We start from the raw sequence: 25,228 nt of genomic DNA, 5'->3' as shown, positions 1-25,228 counted from the left end.
TGTGTGTATATTAAAGATTTATTTATTTTATATATATTAAAGATTTATTATATATAAATACATAAAAGATATATATACATATTAAAGATTTATTTATCTATTTTAGAGAGAGAGTACAAGCAGGAGGGGCAGAGGGAGAGGGAGAGAGAATCTCAAGCAGACTCCACACTGAGCATGGAGCCCGACACGAGGCTTGATCTCACAACCCTGAGATGACGACCTGAGCCAAAACCAAGAGTCAGACGCTTAGCCGACTGCACCACCCAGGCACCCTATGGCAATATATATATTATATAGCATATGTGCTATACCTGCTGTTCTGAAACCTACTCTTCTCACTTAATAATCTGCTATGGGCATCTTCCTTTATCAATAAATAACCGATCAAACACATTAGTTTTTATCCTCAGATTGATAGATGTTTAGTTTCAATTTTTCACTACTATAAGCCATGTAACTGTGACCACCCTGGGAACTTATATCCACGTACGTCTCTTCAGCCCCCTCTTAACAAAGTCTGCGAGGGGGACTGAGAAAATACACGTGGGCTACAGAGCGCCCAGGGGGAGCTCCGTGCAGGTATGACTGTGCCCGCCTTTGCAGAAGGCCCTGCAGCGGCCATTTCAAGGAGCTCTTGCTGCCTCCTGAGATCAGGCCCTGAGGCTTTGCACGGCCAACAGCCCGGACTGCCCTAGCTTGCCTCTGGAAATGCCACAGCCAACAATTCTCCATAGAGTTTTGGCTCTGTTTAGGTTTTGTTGTTCTCTTCAAAAGACGTACACATTTTAGATCGAGCCACATGTTGCATTTACTGACCACCTCCTGGGTACCTGGCTCCACGTGAGGCACCAAGCCCATTGAGTTCTGAAAAACGTCTCGTTTTATGAGCTCACAATGAAACCTTTGTGACAACATGCCTGTTCATTAGACCTGGTTCTGCGCTATCCACACAGTTCTGTGTTGTTTGTTTTTTAACCTGGAGAGAGGCAAGAAATGGTGTAGAAATGAAGGCAGTTACGTGGTGGTGTGGAAGAGAGCAGTCAAACGTTACCAACCTGGACACTCTGGGTTGGTTGCTTTGTGTTCCCCCAGTGGAAGCCCAAAGAAACTCTAACCATTTTGGAGTTTTTATTTCTAAACTAACTCCCAACTCCCCTGCGGTGTCAAGGCTAGGGAAGCTGGCACACTAGGCCTTCAGATCACAGAGCTGTCCAGAGCTCACTAGCTCTTCAGTCCCTCCACATCCACATCCTTCAGGGGGAAAAAGCACCTACTCTGAGCCCAGGCCCCCCTCACTCACCCTCCATGACACGTGCTGGACATAGAGTCACTGTGAATGCAGCTGTGGACTCAAGAATGCCCCTGCCCAGAAGCAAGTGAAAGCCCAGAAACCCTAAGACTTTGTGATCATTCATTTTTGCTGCCCTGGAGTCTTGCGATCCAACTGAGCTGTCTCCCTCAGGGGCTGGACGGGATGGCGGAGAGAGACCGTGCTTGGGACCAGGTACAAAGCCCCCAGAAGGCTGCAGACAGTGCCCACTCCACCATGCAGGAAGCCTGGCCCCATCCTCAGGGTCAAGGAGGCAGGGAGGAGAGCAGGCGCCTTCTCTGCTGCTCCTTCCAAGCTCCCTCAAACTTCAGTGTGACCTGAACCCTGGGTTTCGGGAGGCAGGCATCTGCCTGTCGGCTTGCCTGAGTTCTCTGCACGTGTTTCTGGGGTCCACCCTCAAGGTTTTTCCTTGCCTCCAAGAGAGATGAGGGAAATAGGGTCCTCTTCCCCTTCTCCCGCACGCCACGGGCCTCCTGGCAGCCCTCCCTGGACTTTGTCCCATCTCTGAATCAGGCATGGCTAACCCACACTCTAATCCACACCGCCTCCAAAGGAAAGTACAGAGAAGTGATAGATCAGAGGCCTCATTTAGAGGGAGCTTAAATTTCAGGCGTGGGGATGCTGGCTCGGTTCAGTGGAGATTTACCACAGCAGGTGCAGGGGAAGCTGAGCCTGAGGCAGAGAGGGATTTTGTGTGTTGGGGGAGGGGAGAGATGGGGGCTCATTTGATCTGTCTGCTACTGGGAGAAAAATAAACTCCATTTGCTCTGCTATTCTTTTAAGAAACAAAAGGGATGAAAGAAACTTTAGGCCAGTAAGCTTCCCTTTTATTCTTCCCTTTTTCTCAAATAGATCAGAAAATGATCCCATATTATTAACCACCTAGCCTTCCCTTAAAATATAAATTAAAAGAACACCACTGTTCCTCCATACTTACAAATCTCATGATAACAAGCTCAGCAAGGCTGGAGCTCAAGATACATAATGGAAAAGAAAAGACTTAGGTGTTTTAAAAACTCCTCTGAATGACGATGAGAACAAGAGGCAAGGAGGGTCAGACAGTAATTTGAAAAGCTTTTAAATGTGCCATGATTTTGACTTTTGATTTCATCCTTTCCTACAAATGGACAATTAGCCGTAGCACAGGTTTGTGTAATTAGCAGGCAAGCCAAACCCTGAGTGATTTATTCATCGTAACTTGGATAAGAGAGCATTTCCCAGTGACACGTTACAGCCAGAAATGACACCACATTTTCCCCACACTCTCAGTGTTATTAGCATTCCTAAAATAAAGTACAACCTTATCTCTTAAAAATCCTTCATGGGCAGTGCACCTCTGGTACTGTTTTTAAGACCAGCAACAAGACTGGACCTGGGCTAAGATTCAGAAAGGAGCAGAAATAGTGCCCTGCAGCATGGTCTGTCCGTGCTTCCTTCCTGGCCTGCACCTCCAGGAAGCCTTCCAGGTGATCAGCTGCCTCCGCATCAGGTAGAGGAGCAGCCCCTCCCCCCGACACATACACACACCTCTGCACTGAAGCATAGGGAGGGACAGAGTGTGGAGGGTAACAAGGGACAGGGCTGGCCACAGTGGGTGGCACATCAGCACACTTCTTGGAGGACAGACGGGCTCAGCCTCTAGCAGGTCTCAGAGAGACCATCCATGGAAGGAGCCTCTGGGCTTCTCTTTCCCTTTCTTTCTGAAATGTCAGATTCGCCCATTGGTTCCGAAACTATGAACTTCCCTGCTAAAATAAAATTATGGCAGTCTTTTCCCAATGCAAAGAGAAATAAACTAAACTTATGGCAAGGTTTCATTCCTGGAAAAGGAGCCCAGAGTCGAAATGATATGAGAGAGATCTGATTTTCCTGTGGTGATAAGCGATCATAGGAGATAATATAACCCATCAAAAACTTGATGCCTGCCTTGTTAGAGAAATAGCCTCACAACATTAGGTATTTCCGTTACTCTGAATGCTGAGCTTCAGGATCTCTTTGTCCAAGGTGATTTGGCTTGATTTAATAGGATCCCATATTCCCAGCATATGAAACTGTATTATTTAATATGATGCAGTACCACCAATTTTTACAAAGTCCTTCGTGCCTCCCTTACGGAATCACATAATCTTAAGATCAAGAAACTATGATTATAGTGAGGGCAGTCAGAAAAGCTGCCTTGGAGAGAGTTTTCAGAGGCATCCTAGAGGGAATGTTTCAAAATAGCCGGGGCCGGTTCCTCGTTTCAGAGATGAGTCAGGATTGTCTGTTTCGCTGCCTCCTTGGCCCTTCCTGCAGCAGCCTTTACGATCAGCATCAAGGGCTCCGTGTCCCATGGCCTGCATCCTGCTCTCTGGGCCTCATTGACAACTTGACCTTGCACCCTGCCATTAAAAATGCAAGTTCCAAAGCATATTCCGGGACAGTTCTTCTTCCGGCAGGCTTCCCCACCACATGCTTTCTCACGAAAGAGCCTCAGCGCTCAGGCCAGAATCCTGGGCAGTCACAACCTCTCGTGACTGTACAAGTCTTTCCCGGTCCGCGACACATCCCAAACCTGCCTGAGGATCAAAGATCACAGCTGTCACTTCTTCCTTTTGTCAACGGTTTTTAAAAAACCCAATTTGCTGGAGGCTGAAAAAGTGGTGCAACTGGTTTTTGTTTGGTAGTTTTTAAGATGATAGTGGATCCATTTAAAAGATTGTATGATAGATGGTATAAAGCACAATTATATAACACCCATGAACCCACCCCCCTGCTTACTCACCTACCCCACCCCCCCTGCTTACTCACCTACCCCGAGGTCACCACTTCTCTGAGGTTTGTATTTATCATCCTTGGTCTTCTTAAAACAGTTTTCTCTCCTCTGGGTCTATCTCTAAACCATGTAGCATTTAGTCTTGCTTGTAGAACGTCCAGAATTTATGTGGCCAATTGAGGTGGCTCTTCTAAAGTAGCCTTTTCAGGACTTGAGCCACTTACGTGTGTAGCCTGCATTTGCTCAAGACCATCAGGGAGCTCTTTATTTGAAATTTCCTCCAGAGCTCATTTATTTGCTCCTCAAGAATCAGTGCTGTTGCTTTACAGCACGTTTGGCCTGATTCAACTCTCTTTTTCCCTATCACCTCTCTATTTCCCCCACTCACTTAGGAAATACGTAGTGGGGCCTTCTGGGAGCCAGGTGCTGTGCTGGAGCTCGGCGGTAGACCAGGCAGAGCCCCTGCCCCCACAGAAGCTGATTGCCAGCCTCCTCTCGTTTTCTCCTGTGCCGTGTGAACAATACCTTAGTCCACAGGCCAGAAGATTCCAGGCCCTTGAGCAGGATTCAGTAAATAGAGAGGCCATGCATTCAGCGTGGGGCTGGGAGCCTCAGGGGAGGCTTACAGAAGGATTCCAGAAAGTAGTCAACCTCCATGGGCCCTGTCCTGGGCCCTCTGTGGCCTCACCTGGATATTTCTGACTCCAGATTTCTCTGTTAGGCCAGCTTCCCCAACACACTCTTCCCAGCACAGTTATGCCATTAGCTCCACACCGGCTGAGAAGGCCCTGCCATGTGGTATGGATCCAGGACTCTATAATGAAAGAGGAAATCAGCCCTGTAGGTGCTAGAGTCTGACAACCCAGCTTATGACTTTATAGCAGAAAAACTTAAAAGTCCCATGAGGTGATCATGCATTAGATTGATGACACAGATACAGTGCCTGTGTATAAACATGGAACCTCAGAAATATGTTTATAGATATACTTTTTTGATTTATAGATGCTGTAGTATAAATACAATGAACACAAATAATATATGTATAATTGATGTATTCACAACCACAGGACCTATTCACCAGAATGACTGACATTCTTCAGTCCATCTATAAAATAATGCCAACACCCTGACCCCTCATGGCTTTCAGGCGATCTCCACGTGCGGGGCACATCTGCTCTTCCTGGCTGCCTTGTGTGATTCCCAAGAGTCATCAGCCTGCTTAGGCCGGTAGTGCTTGTTATTAAGTTGCACACTGTAATGAAATGTTCCCGCACTCTGATGACATATGAATTCAAAACGGAGATCATTTCGGTAAAAACCAAATGGAATGCTTTTGAAAGACTCAGTCAAGATGAGTCACTTTAAAAACGCTTTTGGATTAGGTGTGAACAAGGTGACTGTAGAAGATTGAAGGAAAAAAGTTAAAATCTAGAAGAATTGTGCTCTCAGATTGTGCGACAGATGTCTTTAACTTCTCGTTCTACATGAAATGGACTCAAGTTGGAAATTGTACATGGCACATCATGGGTTTTTTAAAAGGCAGGACTCTATTCAGAACAGCAGACAATACTCACAGAGAAGACCTTGACCTTCCCTTGAAGATTAGTGAATAAAGGGACATTTATGATTTAAATTTTAAACAAAATTATATATACATATATATGAATATATAACATATAATGTAAATTATGTGTGTGAGAGATTGGTTTTTCATGATCCCCCTCTCTGAAGGACTCACAATCACCTATGGGTCCCCAGCATGTTTAAAAAAGAGTTCTATTATAGTTGTACTTACAAGCTTATAGGACTGCCCTACTCAAGGGTGGTTTATATGCAGTAAACCAACCTCCCTGAAAGATTTCAGATGTGACAGCACTTGCTAAGGTTTATTTGGTTTTCTATTTCGTTTGGTTTTGTTTTCATTTGCTACACATGTATTGAGAGCCATGAGAAAAGAGCCTAGTTTAGAAACAATGGTTTGGAGAGACAAAAAAAGGCAATGTCATCCTGCTGGATGGATGAGGAGGTCATGACCTCCCAGAGCTCCGTACTTTCTGGCCAGTCACACTCCCAGCCGACCTTTTCTTTCACTGCCCCTGGAGCCCACGGAGTGGAGACCCCTGCTCCGGGGCTCTGCTGAGCGGCGGGGGGGCCAAGGATGCAAACTAGGAAGTGGCCTGATGTTCCCAAACTCGGGGGCGAACAGAAGGATGAGGAGGCTAGTCTTGGATAACTTGGATCCAGATGAGAAAAGAGCCTCTTGACGAAGCTCAAGCATTTTTTGACACTAGCTCTTCCCAGTCAGATGCGAGGGGCCTTTCATCCTGGGAGGAGAATAATATTGCTGAATGGGGGAAACATTTCAAATCCTGTTCTAGCCACGCCCCCAAGCGAGGGTGTGTGCGCATACATGAGCGCGTGCGTGTGCGCGTGCGCGTGCGTGTGCGCGTGCGTGTGCGTGTGTGTGTGTGTCTGTGTTTCCGAAGGCCTCCGATGAGGGCTGCTTCAGCTCCAGTCCAGACAAAGGCCTTGGACACAGCAGCCTTCTGATAGGAGACGCTTTATTTTCCTTAGTCCCTAAGGAGTAAAACCAAACTTAGGAAAAATAGGTTCTTTTGAAAAGGCTCCCCAAGCACCCGAAGGATTCCAGCCTGCTCCCTGAGAGGGCAAACAACAGAAGAGAGCTAGGCCGACTGATGTAGGGAGTGCAGCTTCGTTCCAGCCATTCCAGGAGGATCCTTAGCTATTCAGTCTTACTCCATTTTCGCTTTGTCGTGGCTGGAAATGTGGGTCCCTGCTGTGTACAGAGCCACGGAAACCACTGTTCTCTCTCTCCCGGCTGAAGTTAAGGGACTTCAGATAAGTGGAGACGGGGGAGAGGGCAACAGAGGAAGGAGATGCATGGGCACAAGAGCCCTATTTTGTTGCTCTGAGGAGTAACTGACCCCTCCCGGAGAGATCGCCAAGCCCTCCAGAGAAAGAAATTGCAGGGGTATGAGTCATCCCCCATTTCAGAAGAACACAGGGGTGCCCTGGGGGATCGGGGGCCTCCCTTATCAAGACGTAGGCAACTGAAGTACACAGATCATGCTTGGCTAAAGGCTAGGATCAGCTTCTGGTTCATTATCTATTTAACTAAGTGGATTAAATGAGAATTGACTGGAATTGTACACTTAAGAGTTCCCTTACAAAACACTGTTATCTCATAAGCTGGCTTAATGGAACAGGCTGTCAGGGGCTTATTAGAAGTAACTGAATACAGTGCCTTACAGAGCAAAGATCCAAAGGAGGGTATACAGCCAGGCTGGGAGACCTCACACCTTCTGTGGCTACAAAAGACAGGCCTGGGGTATGACTGCAAACCCGCAATGTTAGCATCGACCCCAAGGGACGGGCACAGGTCTTCCCAAGAAGAAAGGCATTTGCTACTCACTCCATTTTAAAAAGCATTTCTTCGCTATTAAGGCTGAATTAAGAGTTTCATTGATCTTTTATATATGTGGTCTCAGCACATTTGAAAGACGACAGAGTAGAGTAGCTAACAGGACCATCTTTGGAGTTAGACTGCAAGGGTTTGACCCTTAGCTTTGCTGCTTATTAGTTGAGTGGCACTGTGTTGCTTAACTTCTCTAGGGCTCAGTTTCCCCATCTGCAAAGTGGGAATGCTATCAGTAGCCCAATGTCATCATTGCGTTTCTGTGGAGATTTAGTAAGCTGAGATGTACACACTTCTTAGCATAGCGCCTGGCATAGTGATGGCATAGTGAGCGTTCAGTGATTATAGCTACTGCTCTTGTCGCAGAAAAAATTCATCCCATTTCAGAGCTTTTGGGCCCACATCACCTTTAGCTATTGATTGCAGCATGAATCTGGAATGGGCCGCATGCCCAGAAGGGATTCTGGATGGTGGGCAGTGGTGGACATGGAGGAGCTCAGGTCTGTGGTCAGCGGGACATTTGGACACTGACTTTGCCAGGGATGGTGATGTGACCTTGCGTAAGTCACTTATCTTCTCTGATCCACATTTCAAAAGTGTGTGTGTGTGTGTGTCTGTGAGTGAAACTTTCATTACAGGTTTTGGGTGGGTGAATGTAAATCCTGCTTTTGGTGAGGATTGATATAAATACGAATAATGCTCAGAGACCGGCCTGGTGTTCCATGTACCTTGTGGAACACTTGCTTTGAGGATATCAGCCACATTGGAAAGAGTTGATGCTTTGGACGGAAGTTGCTTGTGTGCAGTTAATTTGAACAATGAAAATAATTGACTATTTTTCCAGAAAGTTTTACTTTATTTGTGAATTTAGGACTTTTTATTTTCCTTCCAACAATGTGATAGCCTTATTTTTCTGTTGGGTTCCTCTGAGCTTAATTTATCAGTAATCTGTAAATGTTTCTGTCAAACAGTCTGCTCCACAGTTGACCTAACTCTCTGCAATTACACATTAATTTCAATGAACAGTCCACAATTTCCATGAATTAGCTATAATTTTCAGTAATCTATAATCCAGTAGATGATTCTATTCCACTCAGTCTAATGGATAAACATCATGTTACTTTCCAAAAAATTAAAAGAGACCATATGAAAGATTGGATGGATCTCTCTATTTGATAGAAAATGAATTACTTTAAATAAAAAACTTAGCCTAGGGGCACCTGGGTGGCTTCGTCAGTTAGGCAGCTGACTCTTGATTTCGGTCAGGTCAGGATCTCAGCGTCCTGAGATCATGCCTCACCTCCAGCTCCACGCTCAGCAGGGAGTCTGCTTGAGATTCTCTCTTCCTCTCCCTTTGTCCCTCCCCCGCTCAAGCTCATTCTCTCTCTCTTTCAAATAAGTCTTTAAGGAAAAAAAAAAGATTCTCTCTCTCCCTCTGCCCACCCCCCCACACACTGCTTACGTGCTCACACACACACACACACACACACTCTCTCTCTCTCTCTCTCTCTCTCTCTCTCTCTCTCTGTCTCAAAAAAAAAAAAAAAATTAGCCTATTAGCTGAATCGTGTTTTAGAGGAATTGAAACATTGTGCATGGTGTTAGGACAAGTGATGTCTTCTTATTTTCATGCCTTTTTTTACTTGAAAGACTAGTACAGAATGTCCAACACTTACATATAATTGGTATGATTTCTCATATTTTAAATGGCTCAGGCTGAGAGTTTAAGGAACGAAGCTTATATGAATGAGTGAGAAGCCATAACTTTCCAGGGTTTCTCCTGGTTGGTTATTGACTAAAGTGCAAGCTGGTTTGTCTCAGCTAGGGCTGCAATGCCAAGGGTAAGCATGGTGTGATATCAACACATACCCTGTACCTGTGGATCTTAACTCTTTTTGGTTATAAGCCTCTGTAACAATCAGGAGGCAGTTATGGACATGCTTCTCAGAAAATGACACTTTCTCCTTTCCACAAACTTGACATAGAATGCTGGGGAGTTCGCATGATCTCCTGACTTCCCTCCACCTCTCCCCTCCCCTCACCACAGTTCACTGAACATGGAGGCTTCCTCTCCCTGTGCTTGACCACACTGATTTTTTTTCTTTTTAATGACACGAGTTGGATATTTCTGGAAACCAGGAGTTAAAGACTAGTCAGAGAATTTTCATGATATGATGAGAAATATACATATTGGTCTTTGTCCCCGGTTCCTGTCACACAGCTACTAGAGCCCTTGGAATCTCCAGAGTGACAGAAGTGTCTTGTATGCTAGTGGGTTGACTAGTGGTTGGGGCCCCTAACAGCTTCAGGATGGACGGCTGGTTGCCGGAAAAACAGGGGCATGTTTAGAGAGTTGGAGTTTTCAGCTCCACCCCCAACCTCCAGGGAGGGGAGAGGGGCTAGAAATTGGGTTAATCACCAATGGCCAGTAATTGAATCAATCATGCCTATGTAATGAAACCTCCATAAAAATCCTTAAATAATAGGCTTGGAAGAGCTTCTGGGTTAGAGAACACATCAAGGTGCTGGAAAGGTAGAACGCCTGAAGGGGGCATGGAAGCTCCAAGCTCCTGCCCCTTAACATTGCACTGTGCATCTCTTCCATCTGACCGTACCTGAGTTGTATCCCTTGTAATGAACTGTCAATAGTAGGGAAAGTTCTGTGGTAAAGTAGGTAGTTTCCTGAGTTCTGTGAGCCGTTCTAGCAAATTATGGAACCTGAGGAAGGGGTCATGGGAACCCTCAGTTGGTAGCCGATCTGTCAGGAGCGCAGGTGGCCACCTGGGACTTGCAACTGACATTTGAAATGGACCTGAACCCTTAAACTGCGGGGTCTGCACTAATGCTATGTAGTTAGTGTCAAAATTAAACTGAATTGTAGGACACTCAGTTGATGCCCAGAGAATTAGAGAATCGATTGGTGTGGGGAAAAGACCCACACATTCAGTGTCAGATGTGTTGTAGGTAAAGGCAGTTCAGAATTTTGCCCTCCCTTTAAGAGTAATTATAATATAATGTTCCACAGTAATTAAGGGTACAAGTTCAAGTACTCACATGCCACCTGGCTGTGTCTGCTACAATCAGGCTCCCTTGGATGTTCCTGTATACTTTAGATGCACTCCATTTTAGTTTAAGCTTGTTTGGATCTACCTCTACTCCCTAAAAACAATTTCTCCCTATCAAAATCAACAAGCCTCTCCTCACTTCACACCCACTAGGATCAATCAAGAAGGGTAATAACGAGCATTGTTGAGGATGCGGAAAAATCGCAACCCTCTTACACTGCTGGTAGGAGTGTCAAATGGTGGGGTCATGCTGGAGAACAGCCCGGCAGTTCCTCAAAAGGTTAAACACAGAGTTGACAACTCTATGGCAACAATTCTACTCCCAGATATATATCCAAGAGAAATGAAAATGTATGTCTACACAAAAATTTATAAAACTAGCAGCATTATTCATAATAGCCAAAATGTGAAAATAACCCAAATGCCCATCAACTGATGAACGCAACTATAAAATGTGGTATATCCATAGAGTGAATATTAGTCAGCAGTAAAAAGAAATGAAGTAGTGTATACTACAACTTGGATGAACCTTGAAAACATTATGCTAAGTAAAAGAAGCCAGTCCCAAAAGATCCTATGTCCTACGGGTCCATTTATATGAACTGTCCAGAAATGGCAAATCCATAGAGACAGAAAGCAGATTGGTGGTGCCAGGGACTAGGAGGGGAATGGAAAAAGGGAGTGACAAGTTCACAAGCATGGAGTTTCTTATTGAGGTGATAAAAATATTCTAAAATGGATTGTGGTGATGATGGTCATACAACTATGTGAATATACTAACAGCTATTGGACTATACACTTTAATCGTATGGTATTTAATTTGTATGGTATATGAATTACATCTCAATAAAGCTGTTCCCAAAAAAGAATACAGGCTCCCAAAAAAGGATCCAGGCTATGTGTGTTTGAACACCTGTGGAAGTTCTGGTGTCCAGTGACAGGGATTTGGGTGCAAGTACTGAATTTGGAAAGATATTTCAGGAAGCATAGTCAGGAAATAGGGAAGCGAGATAGGGAAGGAAGGAAAGCCAATAAAGGGACATTAGTGAGTGAGTTATCTTTGTGGGCACCTGGGGCTCCATCCTTCTGGGACTGAGCAAAGGCTTTGGAGACCACCGTTCGGAATTGTTCCTCCAGGGAATGAGAAATCTGGGTTGTTCCAATGAATGCCAACTTCCTAGGACTTCCAGCCTGCCCCACACAAAGGCCAAGCATGCTTCTACAACCAGAGGAAGCCCACAGACAAGAAGAGAGACAGAGACAGAAACACAGAGGCAAATAGAAAGATAGGCATGCAGGTACTTGAGGTAGGAAGCAGAGTACACAAGAACTGTTCCCCAAACCTACAGTGATGTCTAGCATGACTGAGCACTGCCAGGGTCTGCTCACAGGGGTGTTACCTAACCACTCTGTACCTTGCTTCCTGCATCCTTAAAATGGGGAAGATAATAGCACCTATCTCATAAGGGTGCCGTGCGGATGAATGAGTTAACGTATCTGAGTATTTGAGACAGCCAAAAAAACTTATCTTGGAATTTTGTTTTTTAAACCTCTGACTTATCCATGATCATTTCTCTTCTGAATGGGCTTCTAACAAGATAGAGAAGAAATCCAGCTATTATAAGTGTCAAAGAAAAATAGAATCATTGCCGAGAATAGTCTTCTTATTAGGCCCTCTTTGTGTGTTACCAGCTTTGAATGGCTGCCTTTTGAAAGGAACCACATGCTTTGTGAGCACATTAGGCAGATGCCCATCCCAGTAAGATCTGTTCCCAGAGCAGCTCTATCATCTCTCAGTCTTGCTCTTCTATTTCCCAAAAACTGTTGGTAGGATTCAAGCAAGAGAGGTTCATCACAGCACTCTTTGGTACTTTTCTTTGTGTCTCTCCCTATTTTCCCAAAGCTATGTTCTGAGGATAGTAGACCCTGGGGAGCTTTCTTTCTGTGAAGCTTCAATAGTGTGGGGACTGAAGCCAGTGGCTGCCATCCCAGGCAATTCTGAGTTATACTTCTGTCAAAGGCATTTACACTTGGTATGTTTCATTGCTCGTGGAGGATTAAAACCACCCAGTTGGGGAACAACCAGGGTAAAATAGGGTTAAAAAAAATCCAACTGCATTACATCGAGCTCAAGCCGTCATGATTAAAACCTAATTTCAGGATGTGTTCACCCAAGAAAATCTCTCTGGATTGTTTCAGGCTGTGACTCTCCAATTAAGCTGACATTTCACAAATGCAAAATTACTACAGATGAGCTCTTCGCCTCGCTTCGGGATATCGCTGGAGCTCGGAATCTCATGAAACAGTTTAAGTCTGTATATGTTCCTGGAAATCATACCCACCAGGCAAGTACATATGTTTTAAAGTAACCATCTAATCTGTGTTGGATTTTTAGGATTCAGAGACCACAAAAGGAAATTTCCATCTTAGCCTATCTAAAATGAGGGATTTGTTCTAGATGAACTCCAAGCACCCTTCCAGTTCAGAGTTCTGGGTTCCCCTGAATGTGAAAGCCTCTTGATTCGTTTGCACTCATAGGCTTGATACAGGGAGATGAGCACCGGATTGGGGGCCAGCCACTGCTCTATAGCTGTCACATATTTGGTAACCTTAAGCAAAAGTCCCTTTACTTTGTTGGGCCCTAGTTACTATTGGTGCAGGGGAGGGGCTGTGGCCTTCTGTGATTCCCAAGCTTCTAGATCTAAGCACTCCCTAAACATTCTGAACAATTAGAACAAAATTACTTAGTAATACTATGGCAAGGAAAAAAGAAGTTTGTGACAGCAAAACCTTTGTTATTAACATTCCCCCACCACTTCCTAAGGGCAGTGGGGGAACTTTAGAAGGGTGTTTTGAACAGTGAGTAGGAAGATGGTATGAGAATCCAAGATTATAAGCTCAATGAGGGAGGGGCCCCAGAGAGACCCAAAGGGAAGCTTAAGGAGTGAAGAAAGGCTGGAGTCATTGAGGCTGGGCAGTCTCTGTTGGACAAGGGTAGAGACACAACTAAGGTTCCTGGCGGCCAAAGATAGCTTTGAAGGAAGAACAGATGTTTCTGACGGGAAGAATAATCCGTGGAGTGTGTACAAGCATCTTCTCCTTCATCTCCCCATGAGATCTCAGTAAAATCCACTCTGTTTGCTATGGCTCCTTGGGGAGCTGAATGTGCTGTTAGTGGGGACTCTGCCATAGCGAGGGGTTCAGCGTCAGGATGCTGACCCTTTAAGGTGGGCATATAGATGAGAGCTAAGGTTATCTGCGATAGTAGCCTAGCCAAATTCAGACTCTTCCTCCCGTATATTCTTACAGTACTGATACTTGAAGAGTGCTCCCACATTGGGCTTGTCCTTTGATCCTCACAAGAAGTAAGCCAGGAAGGCCACATGACTTGCCACAGAACCACAGGTGGCCAAGGCCAGATGCCAGGTTTTGGCTGCCACTACGAAACTTCCTCCCCACTATACCATGGATCTCATGGAGGCTCTAGAAGTACTGATTGATGGTGCTGATGGGCATCTGAAATCACCCACCAACATATGAAAGACCTTGGAAGCTGGCTCTCAACTTAGTAACATAAATTCCCATCCTTTGTTCAATGACCTGAGAATGCTACCACCACAAAATACAGATAAAGTCACTCAGATCATTCATCGTATGTAGTTTGGTCATTAAAAAAATCACCAATCTTAAATACAGCAGTATGGACTAGTTCTAGAAGACACAGAACTGGTGATTTATGATGAGATTTAGACCAAAGAATGTCAAGAAGCAAGTGGCTGCTATAGTTGGCAAAGTGCAAAGAAACCATTAAGTTAATAAGCTCTTCTCAGTTTTATGATTATCATTGTGACCAATTTAGCCAAGTTCACATAAATATGCATTAGCCATAAATCTTGGGCATAATTAGGACAGTGATAAATTTCCTAGACTTAATATCCCTGCTGCCAACACTGTCATTTCTCCAGACCCCGGAACCCTTTCCTGCAGCCATTGCCTTTGGAAAATGAACTTTTCCTTTGTTGTATATACTCTCTTACAGTGAGTCAATGACATCAACCCATTAACTGAAAATCCTAAATGTCAGTGAGCAGGAAGTAGGGGCAAGGTGGGGAGTATGTGTGTATCTGAAGGGGATTTAGTAAATAATGATACAGACACATGCTCTGAAATGTTGTGCAGCCATTAAAATGAATGAGACAACTCCAAGCGTGCTTAGCAGGACTCTATGTGAATCCTTGGCTCAGGCTCTGCTGCTTGGAGAACTCAGACTAAAACAGAGGTTTATGATCTGTTAGGTGAAAAAAAAAAATGTAGATCATTCTGTCAAGCATTTTTCTATTTTTGTTTAGAAAATAAAAAAATAAAAAGTATATAGGTATGTATATTTAATAATTCTTTAAAAATTAAGGAAAACTTTATAATGGTTGCCTTGTAGGGGGTGGGAAGGGTTGGATGGACAAGGAGGAACTCTGACTTCCTGCTTTATGTGGCTAGAGAAAGAGTTTTTGATGGGATTATCGGTGATTTTTACTTGTTTGGGTTTTTTGATAATTTTTTAATTTAAAGTTTTCAATTGTAGATGTAAGCCCAGTGAGGACAGGAATTTTGATCTGGTTTGTTCACTGCCATATCCTCAGTGTGTAGAGTGGCATTTTCTAGATAGTGCATGCTTAATGAATATTTGTTGGCAGCATCTTGAATGCAATACATATATTTTTATCATATATTGGAGGATTTGAGGGCATGCAAAGTATGTATAATGAGAAAAAAGTAAATGTCGAGACTAGATTCAGAGTCCAACTGTGGGCCTTGACTGGGCAACTTTCTGTCCATCTCTTCTCCCAACTTGGTCCTCAGCCCTGAGGCTCTGGCGGGGCACGAGGGTGGGGGGCTCGGAGAGTGTGCTTTCTATCTAGCTCCATTCTGTTTCTACACAGCGTCTAGCTGAGATGTTCTGGGCTCGCTGCGATACCCAGGAAAGCACTAGACCTGGTCCAGCTCCAGATTTCTGTTCCAGCTCTGACCAGTGCTATGAATTTAGGCTCTCTCCCCTGGATCCCGGGGCCCCTACCTGCCCCACGTGCCCTCCTGGCACCCCTCTCTCCTACTCCAGAGCACGAGCTGCCTCTCAGAACCACTCCTTTCACCCCTGCTAGCACCTGAGGCACCTCTTCTTTAACCTCCATCCTTTAGCCCTTTGAGAAAGTGTGTCAGCCACAGCCCAGAAAGCAGACATAACTCTCTTCGTTTCAAGGAGAACATGATTTCATACAAGACATTGAGTACATATAAAGTCTCTGGAAGAGCTGGAGGAGTGGGATCTAGACTTCTTCTCCAGAAATGATCCCAGAAGATCACCACACACCTGGCCCTCCAAGAGAACCAGCCCTGCTACAGCCAGGAGAGTGGGCATGATGGGGACCATGAGGCCACCGCTGAAGCTCTTGACTTGCAGAACATACTACAAATGGCGGACATGGCATCCATGTTTGTTCACCATGGTGTATCTGCAGAGCCTAGCTCACTGCTTGCCTCCTAGTGGGTGGGTGGGCAGGTGAATGGATGATGGATGGATGGATGGATGGAAGGATGGACGGAAGGGCTCTGGACTGTGAGTCTTATCCACAGTGGCATTTCTTATGCTCTTAATTCTTAGAGAGACGGAGGTTAGCAGCAGCATGTGAGTTCATAGCCCCGCATGGCAGCATTCAGTTCACAGGTCCAGAGCCCTACCACCTGTGTGGCCTTAAGCAGGTTACTTCACCTCTCTGTGCCTAGTTCCTCCACTGTACGAAGGAGCTAATAATACTAATACCTCCCTCATAAAGATGCTCAAAGATAGGTGAGTTGATACATGCAAAGCTTTTAGGACAGGAGCTGACACAGACAGCACTATGTAGGCATTTGCTGAAACAGTTGCAGTAAAGAGCAGAATAGGCCTCTTTTTGGTCCTCTTTTGTAGCATTTCACCTTTTCCTTTGCTAGGAGATGGGCCTCATAGAAGGGGAGTCATTCTCAAGTGACTGTACTATTAGCTGCTGTGTATGGTAAGGGCTTATTACTGACGCCCGTTGGTTTGGAAAGGTTGTGTTTGCTCATAGACTCTGTTGAGTGGAAAACTGAGCCCACAGTTTTGCCTGTGCAGCAAGTCTTATGCTTTTGTTTCTTGCTGCGAATGTTCTAGTTTAATGGGAGGCTTAACCTCCTCCCTAAACGCCAGTGTTTGATGTGCCGCTTTTCCTCAGCGGCAGCATCAGGAGGCTATTAGGCCAATGTCTCAGGGCAAAGAGCTTCTGTGCCCTTTCAGACGAAATACTGTATGACTCTTGCTTGACTTGCTTTGGCAGAAGTCTCAAAGTGCTGTGCTGGAGAAAACTTTCCACAGATGGGTACTGTCTTTTGTGCCTCTGGAAGGCTCAACAAGAGTATTTAGAACCAGCGGTGCCCAAGGAGGCCTAATTCATCTGGTGCCTGGTGAAATATGGCTCTCTGAACAGTCTGTAGGCCCCGTCTCTTTGTCAACAATCCCCAGCCCTGGCTGTTCTTTTCCAAGTGCTGAGCTCTCTTCTTCTTCCTCCTGATTCTATCTTCCTCACTCCAGACCTGCTAGTGCCCTTTTGGAAAGAAGCAACACAAGATGGAACTAAACTGGGGGCCAGGAGACGGCTCTGTCCTGTAGTCCGCTTCTAACTGCCTGTGTAAACTCAAGCAAATTAGTAAATTGCTTTGGGCTTAGTTTTTTTTTTTTTTTTCATATTGAAGTTGAAGGGACTACACTCAAAATTTTACAAAGTAATCTGCTTCTGGTTTGAAAGAAAGATAGATGGATGGATGGGTAGATGGATGAACAGATAGGCAAATGAACCACTTTTTAATCTGCAGCGCAAACCATTTCCTTTAAGAAGATGAAGGGGAAAAAAAATCAGTGATAGTAAAGCAAAAAATAAAAATAAATGAGCCATGGAACAGCCAAAGCCATCAGCAGTTTTGAACAGATGTTTTTCTGTACAGTCATGGATTGAGACAAAATGAATACTCTCTCTACAAGAGTATTAGAATCAATTTTGCAGAGAAAGAAGAAGCATCTTCAATAATAGGACTGAGAAGGCCCATGGCTGCACCAACACCAATCAACAAAGCCAAGGGCAGCAACGCTGGATGATGGGGATGTAGTTGTGGCAACAACTCAGAGAAAGTGTCTCTGACTTATGTATAATATCAGAAACTACTGCTATACTCAATAGCTTTGTTCAAGAGCTAGAACCAGATGAATAAAAGAATTTTCTAGACCTCCTCACACATTATATCCACCACAAAAGAGTAACCGGAGACAGAGAAACAAATGTTTTATTCTTCATATTTTGACTAAATATAGTGTTTTTAAAAGTCTAGTTTGTTCTGGAAGAGATACTGGCCATTTAAAGTAAAAAGAGAAAGTTTCTGGTATAAGATTATTTTTTTGAAATGTCAACTTTTTCATATTTAATGCCAATCAGGGATCTCGTTAGGCTCTACCAAACCTTCAGGCTATCCTCATGAAACTGTCATAAAGGGCCACATGATGATTTTCATAGTCCTACTCATTTGTGCCTTTATGGACCTCTTCCTCAAAAAAAAATTAAAAATTATATTCTACAAATGCATTGGTACAGAGACAATATTATATATCAAAACATTATCTTTGACCTAAAAGTTCATTTTTTTCCCCTTCTGATTTTAAACTAATGCATTTCCATGGGCCCCTAAAAGTCTGGTGGGCTCTGGGCCCTGTGCCTTCTGTGCCTAATGGATTAGTCAGCTATGGGGTCAAAGCCCGCACTTGGCGCCAGTCTGCCTAGGACAGGAACATCGCTAGCTATGAGGGAGCCGCAGGTGTGTTTTTTCCCTGGAGTAGTCCTTGTCACCCAGGAGCTACTCGGTTTGGTCCCAAGGTAACAGCTCAGAAGTGAGGGAACTAGACTCACGTCGGGCGGGGGGGGGGGGGGAGGGCAGGAGTCTCCTGGCTTAAAAACTTCACATCCTCTAGGAGCCAGTTTCTCTGAACAATTCCACAGACATAGCTCCCAGCGCTCCTCCAAGGGACATGCCCAGTTACACAAGAGTCATTGTGCTCAGAGGAGCCCAACGCTCTGGCTCTCTGGCCAATATTTCGAGCTCAAGGGATGCCTGGGTGGCTCAGTTGTTAAGCGTCTGCCTTTGGCTCAGGTCAGGAGCCCAGGGTCCTGGGATCGAGCCCCACATCGGGCTCCCTGCTCAGCAGGAAGCCTGCTTCTCCCTCTCCCACTCCCCCTGCTTGTGTTCCCTTTCTGTGTCTCTCTCTCTGTCAAATAAATAAAATCTTAAAAAAAAAAATATTTCGAGCTCTCTCCAGTTTAATGCAATTTACTAAGCAGGGGTCATTTTTATCGTAAGCCATCTTGCCTGGCTACAGTTCGACATTCTTCTCTTATCAGGTTTCCAGGGAAACAGAGCTAGAAAGTTAACCAAAGGTCAAATTCTTATGCAGAAGAGGGGAAAGGGTTTAATAATCCTTTGCCTATAACATGCAACTTGCCAGTTAAAGAAATAATTATATTAATGTTTCAATACCGACTTTATGGTGTGTGTGTGTGTGTGTGTGTGTGTGTGTGTGTGTGTGTGTGTGTGGCGGAGACAATGCTATGTTTACCGAAGTCCATTTCCTTTTCCTCCTGGGTACAGTTAGACCACAATTTCCAGATTCCCTGGTGAGTAAACCTAAGTTTGTGACTAGGTCTGGCCAATGAACAATGGGTAGAAGTGATACAGATCGCTTTCAGGCGGAGCCCATAAAGTCTCTCTGGAAAGCCTGCATGCTCCCGATGAGATGCGAAGCTTCCACGTGGGATTCCAGTGCCCTGGGGAATGGGGGAGCCACTCAATAGAAAGAACCTGGGTACCTGGACAGTTGTGTAGGGCAGAGACCCCCCTAGTGTCTGCACACACCGGATGTGATATAAGCAAGAAATAAATGACCAGCAAGAAAAGGAAAGAACAAATTTGTCTGTGTTTTTTATTCCTCTCCCCCCCACCCCCCAAAGGTGAACTGACAGAGAATGTTTGAATAGGAAAATTAAATTACTCTGTCCAACTCTCTTAATGTTGGAGCAAACCACACAACTGATCTCCCCTCCAGCCCTCCCTAACAAGTGAGGAGAACTTTGAGCAGAGCCTTAGGGGAAGACATCTGCCTCCCCTATCACCACCGTCTATGTGGTCCTTTGCTGAGAAGTGGGTGGCTTCTGGCTAAATAGAAAATTCCATGACAGAGTTTTCTCATCTAAGAAGCTATTGCTGAAGCCAGGCATTCCAATCGGATTTCAGTGACATGATTGGGACACAAAGCAATGCAACCTAAGTGGCTAAGAGGAAGGAGCCAAAGGTTCTCAACATTAAAAACCCTAACTGGAAAAACTAAGAAATGTGTTTTCGAAGAAGTCATGAGGCCGGTACTGCTTTTATGCCTGAGAAAGTCTTTCCCAAATTGTGCTCTTTAAATGGACAATGTTATTTCGTCGTTCTCTTCTTAGCTGTTTTAGTAAAGAATTGGAGGTCTTCTTCTATATATTTAAGTGGGAAAACCTATCGACGTCTCTTCAGTAAAATATGTAGTTTAGTGTGCTTCCAGTTACAAGTAAAAAGAGAAAATAAAAGAAAAAAGTTCAAATTGGCTTAAGCAAGGTAATTTATTGGATCCTATGACTTAAAAGTGGAGAGAGGGCACGGCGTCCAGTAGTGAGGAGCCATTGCTGGGGTGATGCTGGTGGGAACAGCAAATAAACAGGGAAGAGCACGGTCTCGCTTGCACTTCCTGCCTCCGCTATCCCTCTAGTGCCCCCTGTTGGCAGACTCTGCCAGGTCTAGATGGCAGAGCACAGATGTGGTTTGCAGAGCTGCAGGCTAGCATCGCAGAACTAAGTACGGAAGACAGGGCTTGGGGTTGAGAGACAATAGCTTAATCGCTATCACATCTCTATAGAAAATGACTTTTCTAAATTGCTGTCAAACGGAAAGATAATCAGAGAGAATGCAGCCAAGAAACCTAAGAAATGAGTATCATGGAGCTACATCAGGCAGTTAATTAATGAAAGCATTTATGTTATTATTCTGGATTACGTGATGTGTTTGTTCTCTGTTACTTTCTGAATTGAAGTTGTAATTTCTTTTTGCACTCTAAATAAATGTTACCTACATACTTAAAGAAAATAAAATAAAAAAGATTTACAACCTTCCCCAGTGGTATACAAGGATCACAAAATCCCAAGAATGAAGCTATTAAGGGACTAGCCCTTCCAAATCTCTGCTCACCCCCAAGGGGAACCCCAGCTCAGTGGGTATTTTGTCCTGGGTGCTTTGTTGCCCAGAGCTTAGCTGAAAGTGGAGCAGGGGAGAGGACAAGATCCCCAGTCCCTCCACACGTCCTTCTTTCCCCTGGGCCCCCAGACTGCACTGGAGAGAACCATCACCCCTGGCCCACGGCTCCCTGCACAGAGGAGGTACTTAGTCTAGCATTTTAGCTGGATGACAGATTTTACCTGTGTCTGAGCTCCTTTTACCATCACCACTCTCCCTCCTTGCAGGAAGTGCATCCTTTAGAGAGCAACAGGCTTGTGTTTTTTGTAGGTTGGGGGGCATACTCTCCCCTCTCTTAATCATGACAGCCTAAATGTATTTCTCTGGGGTTCTGCTTCAAGTTATTCTATATAACTGCATACAGGCTAATAAAATAAATAAATGTAAGCTCCTGGAAGAAGGCATCGTCCTTTATTTATTTATTTATTTACTTACTTACTTACTTACTTACTTACTTACTTACTTAACATAGTTCCATGGCCAGCATGGAGCCCAACACAGGGCGTGAACTAACGACAACCCTGAGATCAAGACCTGAGCTGAGATGGAGAGTTGGATGCTCAACCGGCTGAGCCACCCAGCACCCCAATTTCTTTATCTTCCCTTTGCACTTCGTTATCAGTTAGAATTTCATTCAGTTGCAAGTTGCAAAGATCTGAGAGCTAACAGCTTAAACATAGGAGGGTTTGTATTGTCATGTCAAGTAGGTGGCTTTAGTCTGTACGGGTTAGGGTTCTGGCAGCCCCACCAGCCATCACTGGCCAAGGTTGCTTCCAGCTCTCAGCTCCAGCATCTCTAAGGAATAGCCCTGTTTCCCACCGTGGCTGCAGTGCTTTGGGCACCACTTCCATGTTCCAAGCAGCAGAACAGAGAAAGGGAAAGAGCAGACCCTTCCCCTTTGAAAAAGGAGCATTTGCAAGTCCCACTACCCTGCTGCTTCCATCTCATTATCCAGAGAACTTAGTTACACAGCTGTACCTGGCTGCAAGGGAGACTGGAGAATCAAATCTTTTAGCCAGTGGATAATGTGCCTGCTAAAAACTAGATACTATTACTAAGGAAGAAGTCGATGAATATTGATGAAATGCTGATAAGTTAGCAGAATATTGGTCAAAGGATTTCTGTTTGAGGAAGAGTTTAAAGAGATTAAAGTTTAAGTTGAGAGACAATGTCCAGAAAGCCTGAGATGACAGAAGGGCTCTCGAGACAGTTTACTCAGAGAGATGATGTGCAAAATTCAGAGACTATTCCATGACCTCATTTTTCTTTAACATTGAAAATATTTATTGGATTATATTAAGATTCCAGAAGTATACCTGTGAACTTTAGAATATTTAGAAAAAGAAAAAAATAATGTCCCTTACTCCCAGAACCTAGAGATAGCCCTAATTAACATTCTGGTGTGCTTTATTTCAGTCTCTTCTGTGCATAAATAATTTGTTAATTTTTAACGAGTAAAAAAAAAAAGATCATTCTTGCTGTTTGTAGTGGTGTTTTAACTGTTTTTGGAAAAGTGATATATTGAAAAGTCTTCCCCCACCCTTGTCCCTTGTCCTGCTCTCCACTCCAGGATCACTGCTCATGGCAGCCTCTGTAAATCCCATCACAATGGGATCTTTTGTACATTTCAGCAGATACAAACTTCCAAATCCCCAGTGACACATTTTACATAAATGCCAGCCCAGCACACACACTGTTCCTCACCTTGCTGTTTCCACCCACACTTTATTCTGCTTTTTGCCAGATCAACACAAGAGCTTCTCTCTTGGCTTCTGTGCCATTTCTTCCTGTGGCCGTATCCCATTTATTAAACTGCTCCTTCAGATGGACACTTGAGTTGTTTCCAGTCTTCTGCTATTTCAAACAATAAGCAGCCTTTTATAGGTCTCATTTGCATATGTTAACATATTTATAGGATAAATTCCTAGAGGAGGAATCACCAGGTCAAACGCACTTGTAATTGTGATCGGTGCTGCCCAATTGCTCTCCACGCTGATTGCAACAATTTACACGCCCACCAGCAATATATAAGAATGTCTGTTTCCCCACGGCCTCATCAAAAGTGCATGTTTTCAGATCTCTCCGTTTTTGCCAGTATGATAAATTTTTAAAAATCTATCTTAATATAGCTTTAGAATGGGGAAGGTTGAATCATAGTGTTTGCTTTTGTTTTTTGTTTTTGTTTTGTTTTAATTTCTGTCTTAATGGTATTCCTGCTCAGTGCTCTACCTTTCATGCGTATTTACCTGTGAGATCTCTGGGTATGCAGTAGTCGGTTGGACTAATAAGCATGAAGGCTGCACCCCTCAGCTGAACAGTTGCTCTTTCTCCCTACATTTTATCCCTGATAAATGCACGTGACATTCTAGCTAAATAATTGTGTTTTTCTAAGATTTTATTTTTAAGTGATCTCTACATGCAACATGGGGCTTGAACCTACAACCCCAAGATCAAGAGCCACATGCTCTACTGACTGAGACAGCCAGGTGCCCCTAAATAATTGTTTATTATTTTGATGGCTTATACACTGCTTTATTTCTAAAATATTTTAAGTAAGAAAGTTGGAGTAAAGACTAAAAAAATGACTGTAAGGAATGCAAGATGAAGGCAGACATGAAGTCAGTTCACCAATAGCCTCAACAGGTTATTGAAATAGCAGGCAGGTCACAGATTTGGCCAGTGACAAGAGCCAAAGAGTTCAAAAATCTGGGTAGGACTCTGTCAGAACCTGGCTTTTCCGAGGCTGTAATAATCACCAGAGTGTGTGGAGAGACATTCCTTCTTTTCTCGGCATTCATGCTCCAAACTCAGGTGCCCTGTGGGACTGGAGAGCAGAGACAGCCAGAGACCTGGGAGGAAGGTGGTCAGCTGGTGGGGAGGGAAGAGCAGAGGACGAGGAAGAGCTTGGTAGGAAGGAGAACAAGGCAAGAGGAGTGGGGAACATGCCAGAAAGTGCACTGGTCAGAAAAAGCTGCCTCCAAATATTATCTGAACATGCATAGATGCATCGTTTATCACACTGTGGGAGCTGTAACAAATCAACAGCAACTTCATTATCCTGGAATTCTTATGGTACCATGTGGCCTGCTTTTTCTAAGCCCTGACCTCGGTCAGATTCCTGTTTGGCATCTTTGCTTTGTCTTCTGGCCAAGTCCTACTTGGAGTTGAGCTCTATAGAGGAAGAAGGGATTGCTTTAGGCTTGGATCGTGACAGTACATCGTATGAAAACATTCCAGTTCCTAGTAGAGGGAAGCATAATTCTAAGAATGTTCAGGAAAACTGGAGACCATCTTCATGTCTGTCGCAAATGACAATACTTTGCTTTCCAGTATTCTTCATATATAAAATTGTCACTTTAAACCCAGATTTTAAAAAGTAGTCCTACTAGGATTACAGCTCCAGTAAGAGATATTTGCTGGTAGAAGGGGATAAGAACAAAAAATAGCGTTAGGGTATTAGGGTGAAATTTACCCAAAAAACCAATGTTGTTATAGTTGCCTTTTCATACACGCAAAGTCATAGCCATTGCTCAGTGTCAAAATAAACTTGTTTTGCTTCATTTGGTGCAGATAAAGCTATCGTCTCTCCAGACAAACCAAACAAACTCTTTAACTTACAGCGCAATATTTTGTCTTTCCAGGCATCCTATAAGCCATTGTTGAAGCAGGTTGTGGAAGAAATATTTAATCCTGAGAGGCCAGATCCAGTGGATATTGAACACATGTCTTCAGGCCTCACTGATCTCCTTAAAACTGGATTCAGCATGTTTATGAAGGTAAAGTGACCATGCAGAGGTGATCCTGACGGTGCCACTCTCTGTGATGGGCGTGGCAATGCTGACACCCCATTCACCCTGGGGGAACCATATAAGGTAACACCCAGTATTTTGGCTCTCCTGAAATCAGGTGCAATCTTTATTTAACTTCGGTTATAAGCAGCCCGATCTTCCGGCCTTATGCAGCTTCTTTTGACCTAAGCACTATGGTCTTTTTTCAATCGATATGTGAGGATACAAGCCCCCTAGGATAGTGTGAATGAAAACTTTTCTCCTCCTTGGCCCACATTTTCACTTAATCCATATACTATTCGCAGGTCTTAATGATGGTCTCTTGCTCTTAATTCTAGAACTCAGGTAGAATAATGAATAACTCTGCTCAGTCACATGACTCGCATCACCCCCAGATCCTTTCAAAAATGGCTTTTGTTTTAACCTAGTGGACTCCCATCCCAGGGGCCAAGTGCTAGACTTTCTCTGGCTAATATCAAGGAG

At 44.2% G+C, this 25,228-nt stretch overlaps 1 protein-coding gene across 2 annotated transcripts in view; it reads left to right on the top strand.

Annotated features, from left to right (window-relative positions):
- SCFD2 (sec1 family domain containing 2) overlaps nucleotides 1-25,228 on the top strand; it is a 457,042-nt gene that overhangs the window by 406,701 nt on the left and 25,113 nt on the right. For both annotated transcript variants that reach the window (XM_027599719.1, XM_027599718.1), the window contains exons 6-7: nucleotides 12,786-12,931; nucleotides 24,599-24,733. In XM_027599719.1, the coding sequence (XP_027455520.1) occupies nucleotides 12,786-12,931; nucleotides 24,599-24,733 (281 nt within the window). The remainder of the gene's footprint in view (nucleotides 1-12,785; nucleotides 12,932-24,598; nucleotides 24,734-25,228) is intronic.

Source organism: Zalophus californianus, chromosome 2 (assembly GCF_009762305.2).
Source record: "Zalophus californianus isolate mZalCal1 chromosome 2, mZalCal1.pri.v2, whole genome shotgun sequence".
In the NCBI taxonomy this organism is placed as follows: Eukaryota; Metazoa; Chordata; class Mammalia; order Carnivora; family Otariidae; genus Zalophus; species Zalophus californianus.
The sequence above is the reverse complement of the archived record's forward strand: the minus strand, read 5'-3'. Positions and strand labels throughout refer to the sequence as shown.